This window comes from Athene cunicularia (assembly GCF_003259725.1).
Source record: "Athene cunicularia isolate RWA chromosome 5 unlocalized genomic scaffold, athCun1 chr5_part1, whole genome shotgun sequence".
Lineage (NCBI taxonomy): Eukaryota > Metazoa > Chordata > Aves > Strigiformes > Strigidae > Athene > Athene cunicularia.
The window spans coordinates 9,540,447-9,557,644 of NW_020799101.1; the positions used below are offsets into that span (position 1 = coordinate 9,540,447).

General features: G+C 42.6%; 1 protein-coding gene across 2 annotated transcripts in view; it reads left to right on the top strand.

The window, feature by feature from the left end:
• RTN1 (reticulon 1) overlaps positions 1–15,409 on the top strand; it is a 118,638-nt gene extending 103,229 nt beyond the window's left edge. For both annotated transcript variants that reach the window (XM_026850119.1, XM_026850120.1), the window contains 6 exons: positions 10,159–10,366; positions 11,493–11,631; positions 12,498–12,567; positions 12,935–12,981; positions 13,071–13,129; positions 14,630–15,409. In XM_026850119.1, the coding sequence (XP_026705920.1) occupies positions 10,159–10,366; positions 11,493–11,631; positions 12,498–12,567; positions 12,935–12,981; positions 13,071–13,129; positions 14,630–14,672 (566 nt within the window). In that variant the 3' untranslated portion in view covers positions 14,673–15,409. The remainder of the gene's footprint in view (positions 1–10,158; positions 10,367–11,492; positions 11,632–12,497; positions 12,568–12,934; positions 12,982–13,070; positions 13,130–14,629) is intronic.
• Positions 15,410–17,198: the final 1,789 nt, after the last annotated feature.

A 17,198-nucleotide genomic window follows, 5' to 3' on the forward strand; every position in this document is an offset into this window, starting at 1 on the left:
TAGGAAAGCACAACCAAACTTCAGGGTCTTTTCATCTGAGTTTTGCAGATAAACTTCCTTGTTAGGTGGGGTTTGGGGTTTTTGTTTGTTTTGTTTCCAAAAAGGCTCAATATTTTGCTGATTCTTATAAAAACATTGATTTGCTGAGTCAGACTGAACCACCTGTATTTAGAGGCAAACTAAATATTTTGTCTCTATCAGAAAAAATAGTATTTTTTCATAAATTAAAAAAGCAGCAAATAACAAAGGGCATGCTGCTCTTATTTAATTAATAATTAACAGTGATTGTGGGCTTTCTCCTTCTATGCTTTCCTTTTTGAAACCAAGAGGTAGATTTCCTGAAAATTAAATGACACAATATGTCCCATGCTGATTTGAAAAAAAAAAAAACCAAAAACCCAACCCAGATCTGAAAAAATCAACGCAGCTAAAATAAATCACTTGCCTCACTTCCACATCATTTGCATATCTTTTTCTTGGATTGTGCTTTATTATTCAAAAATAATTCTGCAGAAAACATGAAACAGTCATAGAATATTATATCTGTCGGCAAAATTCTTTGATCAGTCCCAGATAAAAGAAATTTAGAATTCAGAAGAATGAAGACTAAAGACTTGATTCATTGATTCTTTTAGTATCTATTATTCATGGACTCTCTGTCTCAACCCAGAATATCAGTTTCTTGCAAACCTGGAGTTGTGTAATTTTGCCAGCTTCATTATCAATGGAATTATGGTTCTTCTCTGTAAACTCTGGAAGGTGTTTGTGAACATAACATTTGCAGACACAAACCCCAGTAAATGCAGAGCATATTTTTACTGAAACTATGGAGATATGACATTGAAGTTAATGTAAGTTTTAATTAATAAATAGTCAAGCCTGCAACTAGGTGTACCATTGGTTTGCTCCTATAGTACTTCTAAGTGGTGTAAAATTGGGTGGGGATCTTGAGAAGCTGCAGAAGCACTTGGAGAAGCTTTGGCTTTGCCCCACTAAATCGACGTACTGTTACTGTTATCGCAGTGAAGCAGTTGATGCTGCTACATAGGTTTGGAAATACTGCAATGTGTTTTACCTACCCATCCTGCAGGTACAGCATGATTATGTCAATGGTAGATCATGTTAAAGCCCCTCAGGGGAGTGGGAGAGTAATTTGTCCCTGCTGGGCATATGCTTAATTCAAAATATTATCATAGGCAACTTTGAAGAACTGCAGCCAGCTTCCACACCCAGATCATCTTTTGCACTGGAAGGCAAACTGAAATAGCCTTGGATGGATCCATGCATAATGCATGAGCGTGCAGAGAAATGTCGTGGACTGGGCAATCTGTTTGATGTGGGCCTCCGCGCAGCAACCTATGGCCAGTGCCAGCTGCGTGATGCATTGCAGTGTGCGGTGTCCAGAGGGGAGCTGCTGGGTGAGGGCTGCCTCCAGGCTCAGGTGGTGGAGCAGGTCTCTGGGTTTTCCCCAGGGATTTGGCCCAGCTCAGCAGAACTCATCCCCATGCCTTGCTGAAGAGGTCTCTCTGGATTAGGAAGGTTTTTGCCCCCCAACTTGGTGGAGCTGTTTGATGTCATTACAGTGGTCCCCATGAGTATTCCCTCTTCCACCATTTCTTCTAAGCACCAGCTCTTGGGTGGTCATTAATGACATGCTTGTTCCTGCAGCTTCAACCTCCTGCAAGACATTAAAAAAGAAAAGGGCCTGTTTCTATGAACCATTCATAGAAATGATCTTAAATATTATCCACATTATGATTATAACTTAATGTGGAAAAGGACTACAGACTTCATCAAATCCATCTAGTTGACATAACTCCACTAGGACTGCAGTTATTGAGTAGCATTTTCTTGACAGCTGTTTCCAGAGAACCAGCTTTCGTGCTTTGATTGATACATTAGTTGGTTTCCAAAGGGTGCTGAGAAGCTGCACCAACTATTCATGGCAGCATTCCTCACTTTAAGACTGATAAAGAAGTTCAGTGGCAATAATATGGATGCGTGCTATTAATCTATAATTTTATTGGCGGTTCTGAAGCCTGTCTAATTAGAGTTATTATTATGAGAGGGTAACTTCAGCTGGTTGGTACCTTCAGTGCTTTCCTGAAAATATTGTGGGCTGAACTCTCAGCTGGGATCCACTTGTCTTGATCAAATGAGCTCTCTCTCTTTTCAGCAGCTAAAGATCTGTCCCAGTAGTTGATTCTTATGTTGGACCTCGGTAGAGCTAAAGGAACTTGGATCCAAGTCATCCATCACCTGATGTGACCAATTTAGTTAATAGATACACGAAACGACACTCATTTATGAGAATTGACTTCCTAATTTCACCATTGATTTCCTGTGAAATTTGAATGAAATTTGTCGAGATTTTTTTCCACTTTCAGATTTTCTTTATTTTTTTGTCACTGCTGCAGAAATTGTATCAATCCTTCCTCAAGCACATTCCTGTTGATGGTAATACAACTGCAAGATCAAGAGCTTAAAGTTAAGAGGAAAAACTCTCTTAGATGACCTTCATGGTGTTCAACTGCCAACCATCCCACCAAACATCTAGACCTAGGTGGTATCAAAAAATCAGTGAGATTTTCAGTAGCTCTGCCAAATGTGCTCTGCACACCTGCTGTGCCATGTCTGAATGTAATTTTTTTTTCTTTACAAATAGATGGAAAATATTCTTTCATTGCCAGAACAAGGAAAAAATTTTCCAAAAGTAAGATTGTTATAAGGTATTCCCTGGGGAGTAATTTAAACTCTAGCAAGAGGATGATGATGGTGCAGTAGCTGAAGGCAGCATTGGAGGGCTGCTTTTGCTTTCACTGTGTCTCTGGGGAGTGAGTTTTGGTGAGGTTTTTTGGTATCAGAAGGGGTACTCTCTACACATCATATTTAGTTCTCACAAATAACATAAGTCTGAGCCATTCATTTGGAAAATCTGCTGATTTTCAGATGTTTGCATAGAGTTAGGAAGGGTCCAGGTCCATTATTTTGGTTCTAGGAGCATCTCAGGAAAATCTTAGTATTTCCATAGCATTGTGTGCATTCAGGGACTCTGCTTCATCTCCTTGGTTTCTGCTCACTTAAGGTGAGAACAATAACATCCTCCATAGAAACTGGCCAAGGCAGGGAGTGGTATGTTTTGATCAGCAGGAGGTGTGTGGAGAAGGCTTTCTACTGCTGCTATGTTAAATCGTGGTCTCAAAGCATCTCTTATGTGAAAACTATAACAACAATAGCAATAACAATGATAATAATAATAATAATAATATAATGCTAAATAATATTACAAAAGACTTGTGTATGGCGTAGTTGTAGGACTAATTTTTTATTGCAAATCATCTTCTGTCTACTCAAGCCCACTCTGGTGCCTCACTTAAGGCAATCAATCAATACTTTTTTGCTCACATTTTGATCTTGCAGATGTAATAGGATATAACTTGGAGGACATCCTATCGAGACTTCCCTTTTCCCTCATTCTATTCCTGCTCCAGGCCTCCTCTAATCAGAGTTTGGGCACCAAAAAGATCTGAACTTTAAAGTTGAGTCTTGGGGCAGGTGGATGATAAAGGTATAAAGCTGAACTGAGGACAGGAAGTTAATGTACAAAGTGTGTACAAGATGTAGAAGTATGGCGAGATCCCTCAAGGCTGGAGATAAAGGATAAGGAGAGATGCCTCATGAAACAGCCCAGATATTCTGTCTTGGCTCTGCTGTTAATCACAGCAGTCTCCTGAAGACACCAGACTGCTCATTAAATGGTGTATCCATCTGTATTACATTTGAGTCAGATCTGTTGTGGGCAGGAGAGCAATGACCACATTGGATCCTTCGCTGGAGAGGAAAGGGAAAGCCTGGTCCTGCAGCCTGTGGTTAAAGCTGCAAACTGGAATTTCTTTGAGCATGAGCAATATTTGCTTCTATTCAGACTCACAGCTTTGTTGCATTTGTTGTCAAATATTGTTGCAACAATGCTACAAACAAGACTGCCCTTCTTAAATTATGTTTCCTGATCTTTTCACTTCCAGTAGGTTTTAGAAATGCCTTTTGAACTTATTTATATTTATGAAGTCATAATATTATGCTGTATACAGAATTAAAGGCTGTTTGTACACAAGTTTTTCTCACTTCTCATTAATACTAATATTATATAGGGAATGAAGCTGTAAACCCATTGATTTTACATTCTAAGGAGGCCCTGTGGGACTTCCATTGTGGAGAGGGCAGCTTGATCACACGTAAGGCTGTTATTAGTATGCTGAAGAGCATATAACCTTTTATTCGATCATCAAGGCCCATGGGCCTCATTTGAAGGCTGGATCCAAGGGGTTTGCACACACTTTTTGTACTAACTTCCACATAAATGCTGCTTGATGCATGTTCATTTTTCATGCTCTTGTTGTAGTAGAGGAAAAACTTGCAAAGTCAGAAGGAGAAAACAGGTTTTTCAGAGGAAGGGGATGAATAAGCCATGGAAGATGTGAATTGTCCAGTCTGTGCTCGATTATCATTTAATTTTCATCTTAAAATGCTTTATTTGATTAATGGAATGGGAAGATCCCCATTTCTCTTACAAAAGTATTTTTCAAAAATATAACCATGCAGGAGTCTGAAGGTGTGAGGAGGAAATTTTAGCTACAGTTGGTTTGGATCCTCTATTCTATCTCTGGGATCTCCACTCAGGAGCCTTGGGCTGCAGCTACCCCACACCACAGTGCCTCTGGGAACCACATAAACCACCAGAGACCAGTCCTCATGTTTCCACCATGTCCCAAGGAGAGTGGATTCAGGAGCATCACTGCTTAGTCCATCTCAGCTGTCTCAAGTAGTTCACCTCTTGCCTCCAGCACTGATTTTTCCAGCCCCCGGGTCTGTCCTCTAGCTTTTTTGATGCCAAAGATTGAGGAGCAGAAACATTTTCTGCTGAAAGCCATGATGATGGCTGGGAGAGCTTTCAGGCACTATACTCAGGAGCAGTTCCTTGCTCGCACAAGCATTGCATGCTGCTGCTGTTACTTATATTTGTGATATTACCTTTAGCTTGCCTCACAAATGTGGGTATTCACCAGCTACTCATATTAACAAGTGGGTGGTTGTATCATAGAGTTTGCCTTTGTTCATCGTTAGTCTGGGGGTTGGCCCCAAATGGAGGACTCACATTAGTTTAATGAGATGAAGTTATACCATAAAGTATAACTGAGATACTGATTTGGCCCCCTTGAACATTTTCAAGTAGAAGGCTACTTGAGTAACATTTTACAAGTTCTGCTGTCAGTTAAAAAACATGGGCAGGTGATCCTTTCAGATAAATAGCTTATCACGCATGCTTCTCCAGAAAACTTCTTCCAAGGCAGTTGCAGTGACCTGCAGCACTGCTGTCTTAGAGAAGACTGGCAAGTCCTCCATAATGAATGCAAATACTTTTGAGTCTGAGGCAGTTCTGGCAAAACCCACAGTCTTTTTATACTTCCACAAATGAGCCAGAGCTCTGGTGTGTTGTACTGGAAAGAGTGCAAAGTGTCCGACGCTGCTTCCCTCCTTCCAGGAGGCCAAAGGGAGATCATGGAAAGCTACAGCTGAACAGCTTCTGCATGTTAATGGGCATGGTCAAGATTTTACAGTGGGGATTTTCAAAACAGATGGAATCCAAACCTTAGGGAAACCGAGGCTGTTTTCAGTGCATTTTCCAAACCCCGTTTGCAACTCCTAGCTGCAATCCTCAGGTGGTTTGAAGTTGGCATTTTGGTTCTCAGAAGTGTATCTTGCTTAGCCAGGCAGGCTGACCCACTGTCCGATTGCATGCACATCACATATTGATTGACAGGCTCACGTGGCACCAGCCTCCTGCTTCATGCATATTCAGCGTGCGTGGCTCAGAATCGTGCCATTGTAGTTGGTCTGGGCAGGGCCGTGCACACACACCCCCGTGCGCGCATTGTCTGCGGCACACCCAGAGCTTGCAGGACCCTTCATCACACTAGGACCCTTTATTCTTTCCCTACAGATTGACCAAAACACTTAATTATTAGGTCATTAATTCATGGTCAGAGGGTTCCCCTCTCCTTCAATTTATCTGGGGAACGCCCTACCCGTGTAAGAGCCGGACTCGAAACCCGTCTCAGCCTGGCTGAGCATGGGGCCAGCGTGTGCTGGCAAGTGGCTCTGCAGAGAGGGGGGTGTGTGAGGGTGTGCAGCTCCAGCTCAGCTCCCGACCCCACCATCCTCATACTCACTGCGTCTCTGTGTGCTGCGGAGGCTGGTCAGAGCCTGGGTGGTCATCTCTTCAGCCTGCAAAGGAAGGGGTGTGGGCATGAACAGGCAGCTACCCTTCATCAGAGACAGGCCACCATTTATATTTTGTGACCTGTTGAAGGTCAGTGAACACATGGGGTCAGCGAGTGTTTGAGGGAGTTGTTTGCTGTCTTAATCAGTTTTATATGAATATAGGATGAGATGAAACTCAAAGCAGACACATGAATGTGGTGGACAACATCATCTTTCATTAACATTCCCATTCAGAATAAAAAATAGGGTGTGGAGGAGGTTGATACATCCAGTTCTGGGTTCACCTGATGGTTGGACTAGGTGATCTTTAAGGTCTGTTCCAACCTAGATGATTCTGTGAAGGAGCAAATTTCTCATTCCTTTGCCCCTTGGTGTCTTTACAACACTGGACACTGATGTGACAGGTACGTTTGGTCTGGTGTGAACAGTTACAGGAGAAAATGACAGTCCAAGGAAGCCAGACAAAGGATCCCAGCTGGGCGATTTTGCATCCAGTGCACCTCTGTCTGCTGTTAAGGGAGATGCATTTATGTAAGGAAATGTAGGACAAAAATATATTTGACCACCCTTTTGGTAAGGAAGCATTTCTTTACCAAGAGGGTGGTCAAACACTGGAACAGTCTTCCTAGAGAGGTGATCAATGCCTCAAGCCTGTCAGTTTAAGAAGCATTTGGCCAATGCCCTTAACAGCATGTTTTAACTTTTTGGTCAGGCAGTTGGACTAGATGATCACTGTAGGTCCCTTCCAACTGAACTATAACTCCTATTCTATTCTATTCTATTCTATTCTATTCTATTCTATTCTATTCTATTCTATTCTATTCTATTCTATTCTATTCTATTCCATTCCATTCCATTCCATTCCATTCCATTCCATTCCATTCCATTCCATCGCATCCCATCCCATCCCATCCCATCCCATCCCATCCCATTGTGTAAAAAGCCTTTGAAGTGACTGAAGCAGCAACTGAACAAGCAAACATGGCTCTGGCGTGTAGCTCAGGTGTGATGCAGTTCAAATTCCTGAGGCCTGCTGGCAAAAACATGCTTTCTCCAGGGAAGCCCATGGATCATGGCTGGATTTCTAGCTTTGAACTCTCCTTCTCCTGCTTCCCTGTCCAAGGAGTGATGAGGTTCACCTCCCTCCTGCACTGCCTTTTGCAAGTTTGACTCACCCCTTTTTCCCTAAGGGAGAGGAGGGGAAATGGCTGCAGGGATGTCAAATCCTGCCCAGACAGCTGGACATGGCAGCAGTGCTGCAGCTCTCCATCCCTGTGAGGGAGATGGGGAGGAGGCAGATTGGTTCCTACCCTTGAAAATCCCAACTGACCTACTGCAGGCGGTGGAAGGGGGGGGTTGTGTTCCCAGGCTGAACCTGGGCACTGAGACAGCCATGTAAAAAACATTCAGCTCATCTCTCCCTCATCTGTGCTATTTTCCTCGTAACAGTTGGCAAATATTTTTTCCATGCACATGAGAATATTTGCCACACGTCTAAAAGACACAGGATCCCTCTCTCCCAGGTCTCATTTGGCTGTCAAAAGAGACCAGCTGCCTTTTCATCTCCTCTCTCAGGCATGCACATATCCCCAGAACTGTGTCATTTGGCCTCTGTCCATCTTGCTTTTGAGTTGTGGTAAGTCTTTCCTTACCTGATACAGCTTAGTAAATATTCCATGGCAGAAATTTCATCGCAGAAAGGGGCATGTTTCAAGATACATATATATACCTGTCTTGAGTAATTCAGCATCTTCCTTGTCAAGAGGAATGAGAAGATGCAGTTTGTCATCCTAAAAAGAAAGAGAGAGGGCTTAGTTGCTCATTTTGGGTCATCATCAATCGTGATTGACTCAGAGAACTCTACTGAAGTGGGATTTTGTATTTTTTGGATCAGGTCTCATCTGTTTGCCTGTCTACTGCATGCATCCCAGGTAGTGTTTTCTCCTGGTGCGTGGCCTTTTATCAGTAGATGATGTTCCATGTCCAGCATCCTGAGCTAGCTCACCTGTGCTTGTTTCACTTAATGTGAAGGTATTGTGTGATTTAAGTGTCTCAGAAAGTGAGATTTGCATAAATTTCCAAAACTACCCTCTGACAGAGGAATTTTTAAGCACAAAAATAATCTGGCTATGAATAATAATACCTCCTGTCCAAATGCTCGCTGGTGAAAGCACACTAGTTGCAGTGCTGCAGAATTTTGCAGTGCCTTGACTGAAAAAGAGTATGAAAAATGGTAAAAACTGCACACTTGTGTTCTGCATGCCATTTTGTAAAGATGGTTTGCAAGTTGCATGCTCTAGCACCTCAACACTGGAGCTCCAGCCGCCTGCATCAATACAGCTGGGTCTGCTGTTAACCTCCCTGATAGAGGCGCATGCTCTGACTACACTGTAACTGCATTTTGCAGCATTCCCTAGTCCAGGGCTGAATGCTGGCACTTAAAAATATGAAAGATTTTTTATATTATGTATATTGATGGAGAGTACAGTAGGATGTGAATGTTGCATGAAGAGAAAAGAGCTCAGTAATACAATAGCAATTTTTGCATTCAAGCCCATCACTTTGAAAAGCAATGCTAATATGTGTAATAGTAATGAGTAATACAGCTCATTGACTCAAAGCAATGCCATGGTGACTCACAATTTTTGGAGATTAGATGATAAGAACTACTAGGCTGGATTAATTTTGTTTCTTTTTGTATTTGTGAAATTTTTTTTGACAGATTGCAGTTTTCCTGAATTTACTCTTTGTTCAGAATGATTTGACAAGTGGCATCTATGAAATCTGTTTGGCTGGTGGTGTGTTCAAGCTGTTCATAAGGACTTGTGCAGCGTGTGAAATTAAAGCTCTTTCGTTTAGGTTTTCCCAAGCATGTTCTTTGCCTGGATTAAGAGTTCTCTCAGAAACAGTTTATCGGTGTAAAGAAATTAAGTTCACATTTGTGGACTGGATATTCAGCAAGCATTTCATAAAATTTTGCTTTTCTAGTGGCTATTCCTGATGGCAGGATTGTTGGAGGGGTTGGAATAAACTATACAAACTGGGTGAAAAATACTGTCAAAATTAACTGCTTTGCAAATGTAAAAATATATTGGTTGGAAATTTTTTTTTTCACTTGCTTTGCTCTAACAGCTCCCATGGATCTAGACAAGGAAAGTTATCTAACAAGGCTGAAAGGGTTCTTTTAAATAATTTGGAGATGTTTGGATTTTCAGTAGCAAAGAATTTATTCTGTATTTTAATGTACCATCTGAAAAATGGTTTCCTACCATGTAACTATTAAGCAGTAGTAAAACCAGGAGTCTTTTCCTTTCTCAAAACATAGAAAATAACAAAGTCATATTGTCAAAACTTCAAATGGGAAAGTGGTTTATTGTGCCTAACCCCAAACTTTCTCATTCGTTTAGCAACAACCAAAACTTGAAAATGCTTTGATCAAGAATTTGGCATTTGGACTTGTAGCCAAAACAAAACCAACAAAAAAAATCCGGTTTCCAGAGTAGCTAAATGGAAGTTAGGGTAGAAACTTCCATACAACCCTAGCAACAACACAACCCCCAGCATGCATTTGCCTTGCTGCTGCGGGAGATCCACCATCCTGCAGTTGGAGATACTCATCCATCTTGTCTAACCCAGAGACAGGCGCATGAAGTAATACAAGGATTTCAAGTAGGTCATCGGTTGTAATTTCCTCAGTGCGTTGCTGAAGTCACTTCACTGCTTCTGTTGAGGAGTTCCTGTGGGCACTGATGTGAGCAGGAGCATCGCGCCTCCCTTTACACTCCTGCAAGGACTGTGAGCATTGCAGTGGCCATGGTGGCCATCCTTGGTGCCCTTCCAGCTCATGCCTTTAACATGTTGGTCTTCTCTCCCCAGCTATCGACCTGTTGTACTGGCGTGACATTAAGCAGACAGGGATCGTGTTTGGCAGTCTCCTGTTGCTGCTCTTCTCCCTGACCCAGTTCAGTGTTGTCAGTGTTGTGGCCTACCTGGCCCTCGCCGGCCTCTCGGCCACCATTAGCTTCAGAATCTACAAATCGGTCCTACAGGCTGTGCAGAAGACGGACGAGGGCCACCCCTTCAAGTGAGTGCTTTGCCATCATAGCCAGGGGCCATTTATCCTGCAAAGGATCCATTCCCAGTGGTGATTCACATTTCTTTAGCTGCCACTTTTATACTGGATAAAGTTATTTACTTGCTCATAACAAGGGAAATAATTTTTTCTGTTGTCCAGTGTCTCAAGAGCTGTAAGGCTGTATTGGCTCAGATACTGGGGGGAAAAAAAATACCCAACACAAAAAGCCATCATCCTCTGAGACATGGGAATTTTTTCCTGAAATTCAAAAAATCCAGAAAATTTTAAGCAAATAGAGAAGAAGAGTTTTATTGAAACTAATGATAATACAGTATCTCTGCAAGCAGGAAGATTATTGTTCCTGGGCACACTCTTCTGGGTGTAAAGGGAAACTATTTATACCTTTTCTGCAGCACTGCTTGGTTGTGACATGGCAGTCCATCACTCAAGGCAGTGGTGCTGGTGCCAGTGCCCTCCCCACCCTCCACAGGGTCTGGGTTTGCTCCAGGAGAGCAGCAATCCTTTCTCCTCTGCTGTGCCAACAAGTTGGTAAACGAAGTGATGGAACCGGTCTGGTTTGCAAACACACACACTGAAAAGAAGACTTGTTGGCGTGCTGCTCCTTCTGTTTCACCTGTGTCAGTTTTGAGACGTGGCTCACGACATGGGCATAGCTCAGAGTGGGGTGCAGGGCAGGTGGTGGGGTGGAGGAGAGAAAAGGGGATACGTGGCCAGACAGCAGCTTTTGTTCCTCCAGAGGCTGCCAGCTGGAGGAGATGTCCCCTTCTATGGCAGCAGCATTGCACAGAAGTTTGTGGGGACCCCTCCTCAGCTAGGATTTACATCCTCTTTTGGGTGGAATAAAGAGAGAGATCTCATCAAGACCAGGCTCTATGTGGGGAGAGGGCAAGGCTGGAGGCAAACAGCCCCAGCACAGCCTGCAATTGCCCAGGGAGATGGGTCGTGCAGGGTGAAGACTGTGTGCTCGTGGCTCAGTGCCTGCAGGAAGGGGGACACATTGCTTCAGGGCAAAGAAATGAGGTCTGGAGAGGAGGGGGTGATGGGATAGGCAGGCACAAGTGTGAACAGCAGGTGAGCCCGCCTGGGTTTGTAACTGGACCTGTGTTTCTGACAGAGCCTACTTGGAGATGGAAATGAATCTTTCACAGGACCAGATTCAGAAATACACAGACTGTCTCCAGCTATACGTCAACAGCACAGTCAAAGAGCTGAGGAGACTCTTTCTCGTTCAGGACCTCGTGGATTCTTTAAAAGTAGGATTGCTTTAAATATTTGTAACCCTCTCTAGAGGACCAATCTACATTTCAAAGTTGTCATAAAGCCTAGTTTTGCATAGTTCCACATACAAAAGTTGCTCTCATTTTTGATTTCCCAACTGCTCGCTTCCAGCAGTTTAGAGGTTTGGCAATCTGCATTTGAATGTATTGATATGTAATACAGGAGTTGTAGAAGTTGCAGGACCAGCTAAGCCCCACTGCAGTTCTGGAAGCATCTCTGTGTTAAGCTTTCTATGACTTTGCCACAAAATAGTGTGTTCCCCTCTAATACCTCTGTTAAGCTGGATTTCCTCTAATGGTGGCATTTCCTGCTATGGAGGCTTCTTTCTCTCCCTACTGAGGTAATTATTAATTTTCAGCCTTACACCCAAATAGGTGTTCTTCAGAGCAAAGGGAAGATCATTAGGAGAGCAGACATGGGTTAGGCTCCTAAATGACTAAAGATTTTTAGAAAAATGTATCTATCTCCCAGCCTCAAGAGTTTTCAGTCACTGGGATTATCACTGTGGGGCTGTGGTTACCCTGCATGGGATGACCCCTGCCAGCATCAAAATTGGATGCAGAAATCTGCCTGTGCCATGCTCAGTGTGGAGTCCTCAATGTATGCAATTAAGCCCTAGATATACTGAAAGCTCAGCTAAGAGAGTGAGAAGCAGTGAACAGCAGAACGGAGAATGGGGTTTATATACCCAGAAAAAGTACCTAGTTCCTAATGTGCTTCACTTAACAGCTCCCCTTACACATTAAAAAAGGCTAATGTGCTATTAACTTAGCTAGTTAAGTGAACTAATTTTTTCTTATGCTGACAGTGGAGGTCATGTAATGATGTGTCTTTAATTTAGTTTGCAGTACTAATGTGGCTGCTGACTTACGTGGGAGCCCTCTTCAATGGCCTGACTCTTCTGATAATGGGTAAAAATCAGCATTGTTTTAATTATTTTTTTTAACTCCCTTGCGATTTCTAATTAGACAAAAGAGCCTGTCCTTATGCCTTCCCCACAGTTAAACCACCAAGTTTTATTTGCCTTTCCAGTAAATATTCATTATTCCCATTACATTGTCCCTCCTGATAGAACTAATTTGTGTTTTGCAGCTACTGGTCCCAGAGTAATGGGAAATTCCATATTTGGGAAGTTTGAACAAAGTTCATTTTAAATACAAAGATCCCTGGTGGATCAGCTGACTAAGTGGCATGATACATGTTTGTCACTGAAGTAGGTCTCTTCTCTGGAGGAGTCTGATCTGCAGGAATATAACACTGTGCTCTTTTTCTCCCCAGCTGTGGTGTCTATGTTTACTCTCCCCGTTGTATATGACAAGTACCAGGTAAGTCTGTCTGCCCGGCGTGGTTCGGGTGTTGGGTGGTTCTGCCTTGTTGATGCCCGATTGACTTGGTCTTGTTTTGCTCTTTGCAGGCACAGATTGATCAATACTTGGGACTTGTGCGGACCCACATAAACACTGTTGTGGCAAAGTGAGTTCAGCAGCACAGACTTGACCAGAAGTCTTGCTGTGAGGTTGCGGTGCACTGGGGGTGGGTAAGAGCTGGGTGGTCCCCGGGACAATGTGCCCTATGAATGACACCCTCCCCAGCTCCTGGCATGGCAGAGCCTGTGGGGGGGCAGGTCCCTGGAGGAACACAGGCCTTCTCAGCTGAGTGTAGAGTGAGGCAGAGCTGTGACCCCACATCCTTCTCTCCCCTCTCCTGCCCACTGGGGAGCTGTAGACAGAGCAGCCCAAACAGGGACTGGTGTCCGTATTTGACCTGGCTAAGACAAACAGGAAGAAATGTGTTAACTCCCTTCCCTAATGACCACCCCAAGCCTGGGTTTTTGCATTCGGGGACTCTGTCCTCTAGAGTTAATAATACTGTTAATGAACATGGGAATTAGAACACCACCCTGTTACAGAAAGCAAATACCTGGAAGCACCATGATCTTGAGTGTTTCAAGCCACCATGGAACAGATGGAAGATCTGAATGAAATTTTTGATGCAGTCTGCTCTGATTCCTAACGTGTTGCCTGTATCAAAAGCTTTTGTGGGATCCCTCAGGGCACAGTGAGGGTCTAAGCATAGTTCTTGTCACTAGAGAATTCCTGAAACAGGATGATTGGTCTGGAAGGTGGATCTGTGCATCTCAGTAGTTTGTAGCCATGGCTTTGAAAAAGTTGGCTGAGTAACAGGAATCCCATGGAAGGTTACAAAATGGTGAGGTACAGACATCAGGTGTCCCATGAGGAGATCCTGAGGAAACAGCTTGTTTAGCCTGGCAAGGAGGGAGCTAAGGAGTGATTTCATAGCAGCCTATAAATACTTGGTGGGAAGTTACAAGATGATAGAGCCAAACTCTTAGTAGTGGCAGATGTTATAACAAGGAGCAACAACATAACTCCAGCTTCGAAGGATGCTGTTGGACATTAGGAGAAACATTTTCACTAGGAGATTAGGACAGCACTGGAGCAGGGTACACAGGGAGGTGCCAGAACCTCCTTCCTTGGAGGTTTTCAAGAGAAAGCCATGGCCAGCCTGATTTCTCATTGACGATAGCCCTGCTTCATGTAGGGGGTTGATTCAAAGACTTCCAGGGGTCCTTTCCAGCCAATATTTCTGTGATTTTGTAAAACCCTTAGCCTTGGGCAGGACTAGAACTTTGCACTGAAAATTTTTTGTTTAAACTTCATTCCTGGCTTCCAACAGACCACGATAGAGTATCGAAGACAGGAAGAATATCACTGACCATATCCCACAGTTACGTGAACCACCAAAACCTGGGCTGATTACAACTAGGGGCCTGTACGAACACCTACATGGGCATCACCTCTTGTTTTTCTTAGACTCTAGTCCACCTGTTGTGACCACACACTGAACACAAGCTAGGGACTACCCATGCATAAGACTCCAAGCAGGGATCTGCTGGAGCGGAATAGCTGCCTCACCATATAATAATTCTTTTTTTTTCTTCTTTATTTCTAGGATTCAAGCTAAAATCCCAGGTGCTAAGAGAAAGGCAGAGTAAAGCAGACATCAAGAATTCATCAACTACAGTAGCGAACAACAGGGGAATCTGGAGTGAAACAGCTCTGTTCTTACACTTTACTGCAAATTTATTGTTCTTTTTTTTCTCAACACCATAATCTTAGAAACATAAAATTCGGAAGCAGTGCTTTTCCCCTGCTGCTTCTGCACTTAGAATATTTGCAATCACTTGTGTCAAGCACTAAAGTATAGTAAAGAGAAAAGTGTACTAGATGTGGTTTTTTGTGTTGCTTATAAAGTGCATGATGGTGAGAGCCTAAATAATATTGACCTTTTTATTTTATTTTTTTAGTGTTTTTCCTTCTTCTATTGGCATTGCTTCTATAACTTTTAATGTTACATGTGGCTAGGGGCTTTCCTGCTTAGCGCACTGATGCAATAGTTAAAATTGCTTCTACGTCACTGGGTTGCTGGTTGGATTCATCTTTATTAACTATATAGAATTGTAGACTGATGTTTTAGTGTTTTCCAGCACAAATAAAATAAACAGTAATCGGTACTTATGGTAATCAGTTTTGTATAACTCAAAAAAATGAAAACAAAACCCAGTACTTTTGTTGTAAGGGATTGACAGGCTGATTTACATGTATGGTAACTGGAAAGTTCCAGCATGTTAAATTTATTACAATTTGTATTACATTCTCTGTAGTTCCTAATATTTGCACTTATGTACTTGATACCGAATGCATAAATAAATGTTACTAAATGTAAAAAGTTTTCCCTCTTGTTGCCACTGGGATTATCTTGACATTTGCAAACTGGGTACATACCGTGCAAAAAGAAATGTTTTCTCTCCCAGTCCCCTTGAGATTCACATACACTTTGCCCTTACAAAATGGTGCAGCCCAACAAGATCATCTGTAGCAGGTAGCTCATCTATCAGTTTCACATCCTGATGAGTACAGAAATGAAAGATCTTAGCCCATAGCTTGGGGTTTTCTGTTGTTGCTGTTAGCAAATAACAGGAACATGAGGATTGGCTGTTCCTCCCCCTTGTGCAAAGCACAAGCAACACACTAACAGGAGGGGTCAGCACAACACAGAGGGTTTTTCAGTTTCTTTATGATCATGTTACTCTCTTATCCAAAGCTGTTCTTTGAAATCTGCTCTAAACTCTGGGATAAATACTGAATCCGGAGGCTGGGAACTGAAATATACATTTGCTCTTGTTCAAAGGTAAAGGTTTTTTAAAAATGGCAGTTGGTGTCTAAGAACCATCAGACAAGAGAAAAAGCTGTCAAACATTATCTAAAGTGCTTCAAAAACCCCACTTGGTTAAGTGCTGAATGCTTTGCCCACTTGGGGAATATATCCATGGAAACTTATTTTTTTATTGTATAAAAATGGAACCAAAACATTTTCAGCCAAATTGCAATTTTCCTCTTTTTCTATCACAGTAGTTTTTATGCAGAAATTATTTCTATAAAGAACTAGATCCTTAAACACCCCAACATTTTCAAGTCTTTCCTTAGATTCATTCATTTAATTCACCTTCACCTCAGTTTCCCATGGATGTGGTGGCATCTGTCCTAGGTCAGGCTGCAGTTCTGTTTCTATACAAATGTACAACCCAAATGCACACGAGGAGTTGGTAGAAACATTGGTATAGCTGTGGGCTAGTTAATTCTTATGAAGAGTCTCAAATACCCTTATTTTCATATAAGGTTAACATTTAAATATTCTGCTTTTATTTAAAAATAATAGACTTAAAAAAATAATAGTATTTTAAATGTCACCTGCAGCTAGATAGGAACATTTTTTTCTCAATGAAAAACTGAATGCCTCAAAGTGACATATGCTGCTTTTGATCAAATAGAATATGTTTGGTTTAGCATGTGTAGTTTGCAGCCAGTAGTTAAAACTCAACACCTACCCCCAGCTTTAACTGCCTCTTAGGCTTCTGTACCACTGCGTTCAGATGGCCACTACAGACCCTGTAGCTCTGGGTAAGACAGTACAGCCTGAACAAGTGTCCTTGAGAATAAAGATTGACCTTCAGGGTTCTTATTACTCACAAGATTGTACATGGGTCCAACAGATTAATTCTGAAAATGAACACACTTTGTGTCCCATCCCCCTGGTCCCATAAATCTGTTCTTCCCTAGCACCACCAGTGCAGTCATAGCCAAGACGAGCCTTTTGCAATGCCGAACCCTAAGCGGGATTTAAATGCTACATCTCCTATATATCTGGAAATCAAACAAAATAAAACCACCTGCTAGAGCCCAAATATTCTTAAGAGCCTAAATCAATAGAGACCAAGAACCCCATTCTTGTCTCCTCCAGCGTCACCCTCTCTCTAAACCCACAGCCCTCCACTCCAAGCCCTCATCGCCCTGATGTACCCCTCCACATGTACCTCTCAAACCCACACCCTTCTACCTTTTCTCACATCCCACCTTTCCAACCCAGCTTCCCAAACTGCTTTGGAACCACCTTGGCTTCCCATATATTGGGCAGCAACAGCCTGCAAGTGGGCATGTGCTGCTGAGCAGCTGGGGTGGGT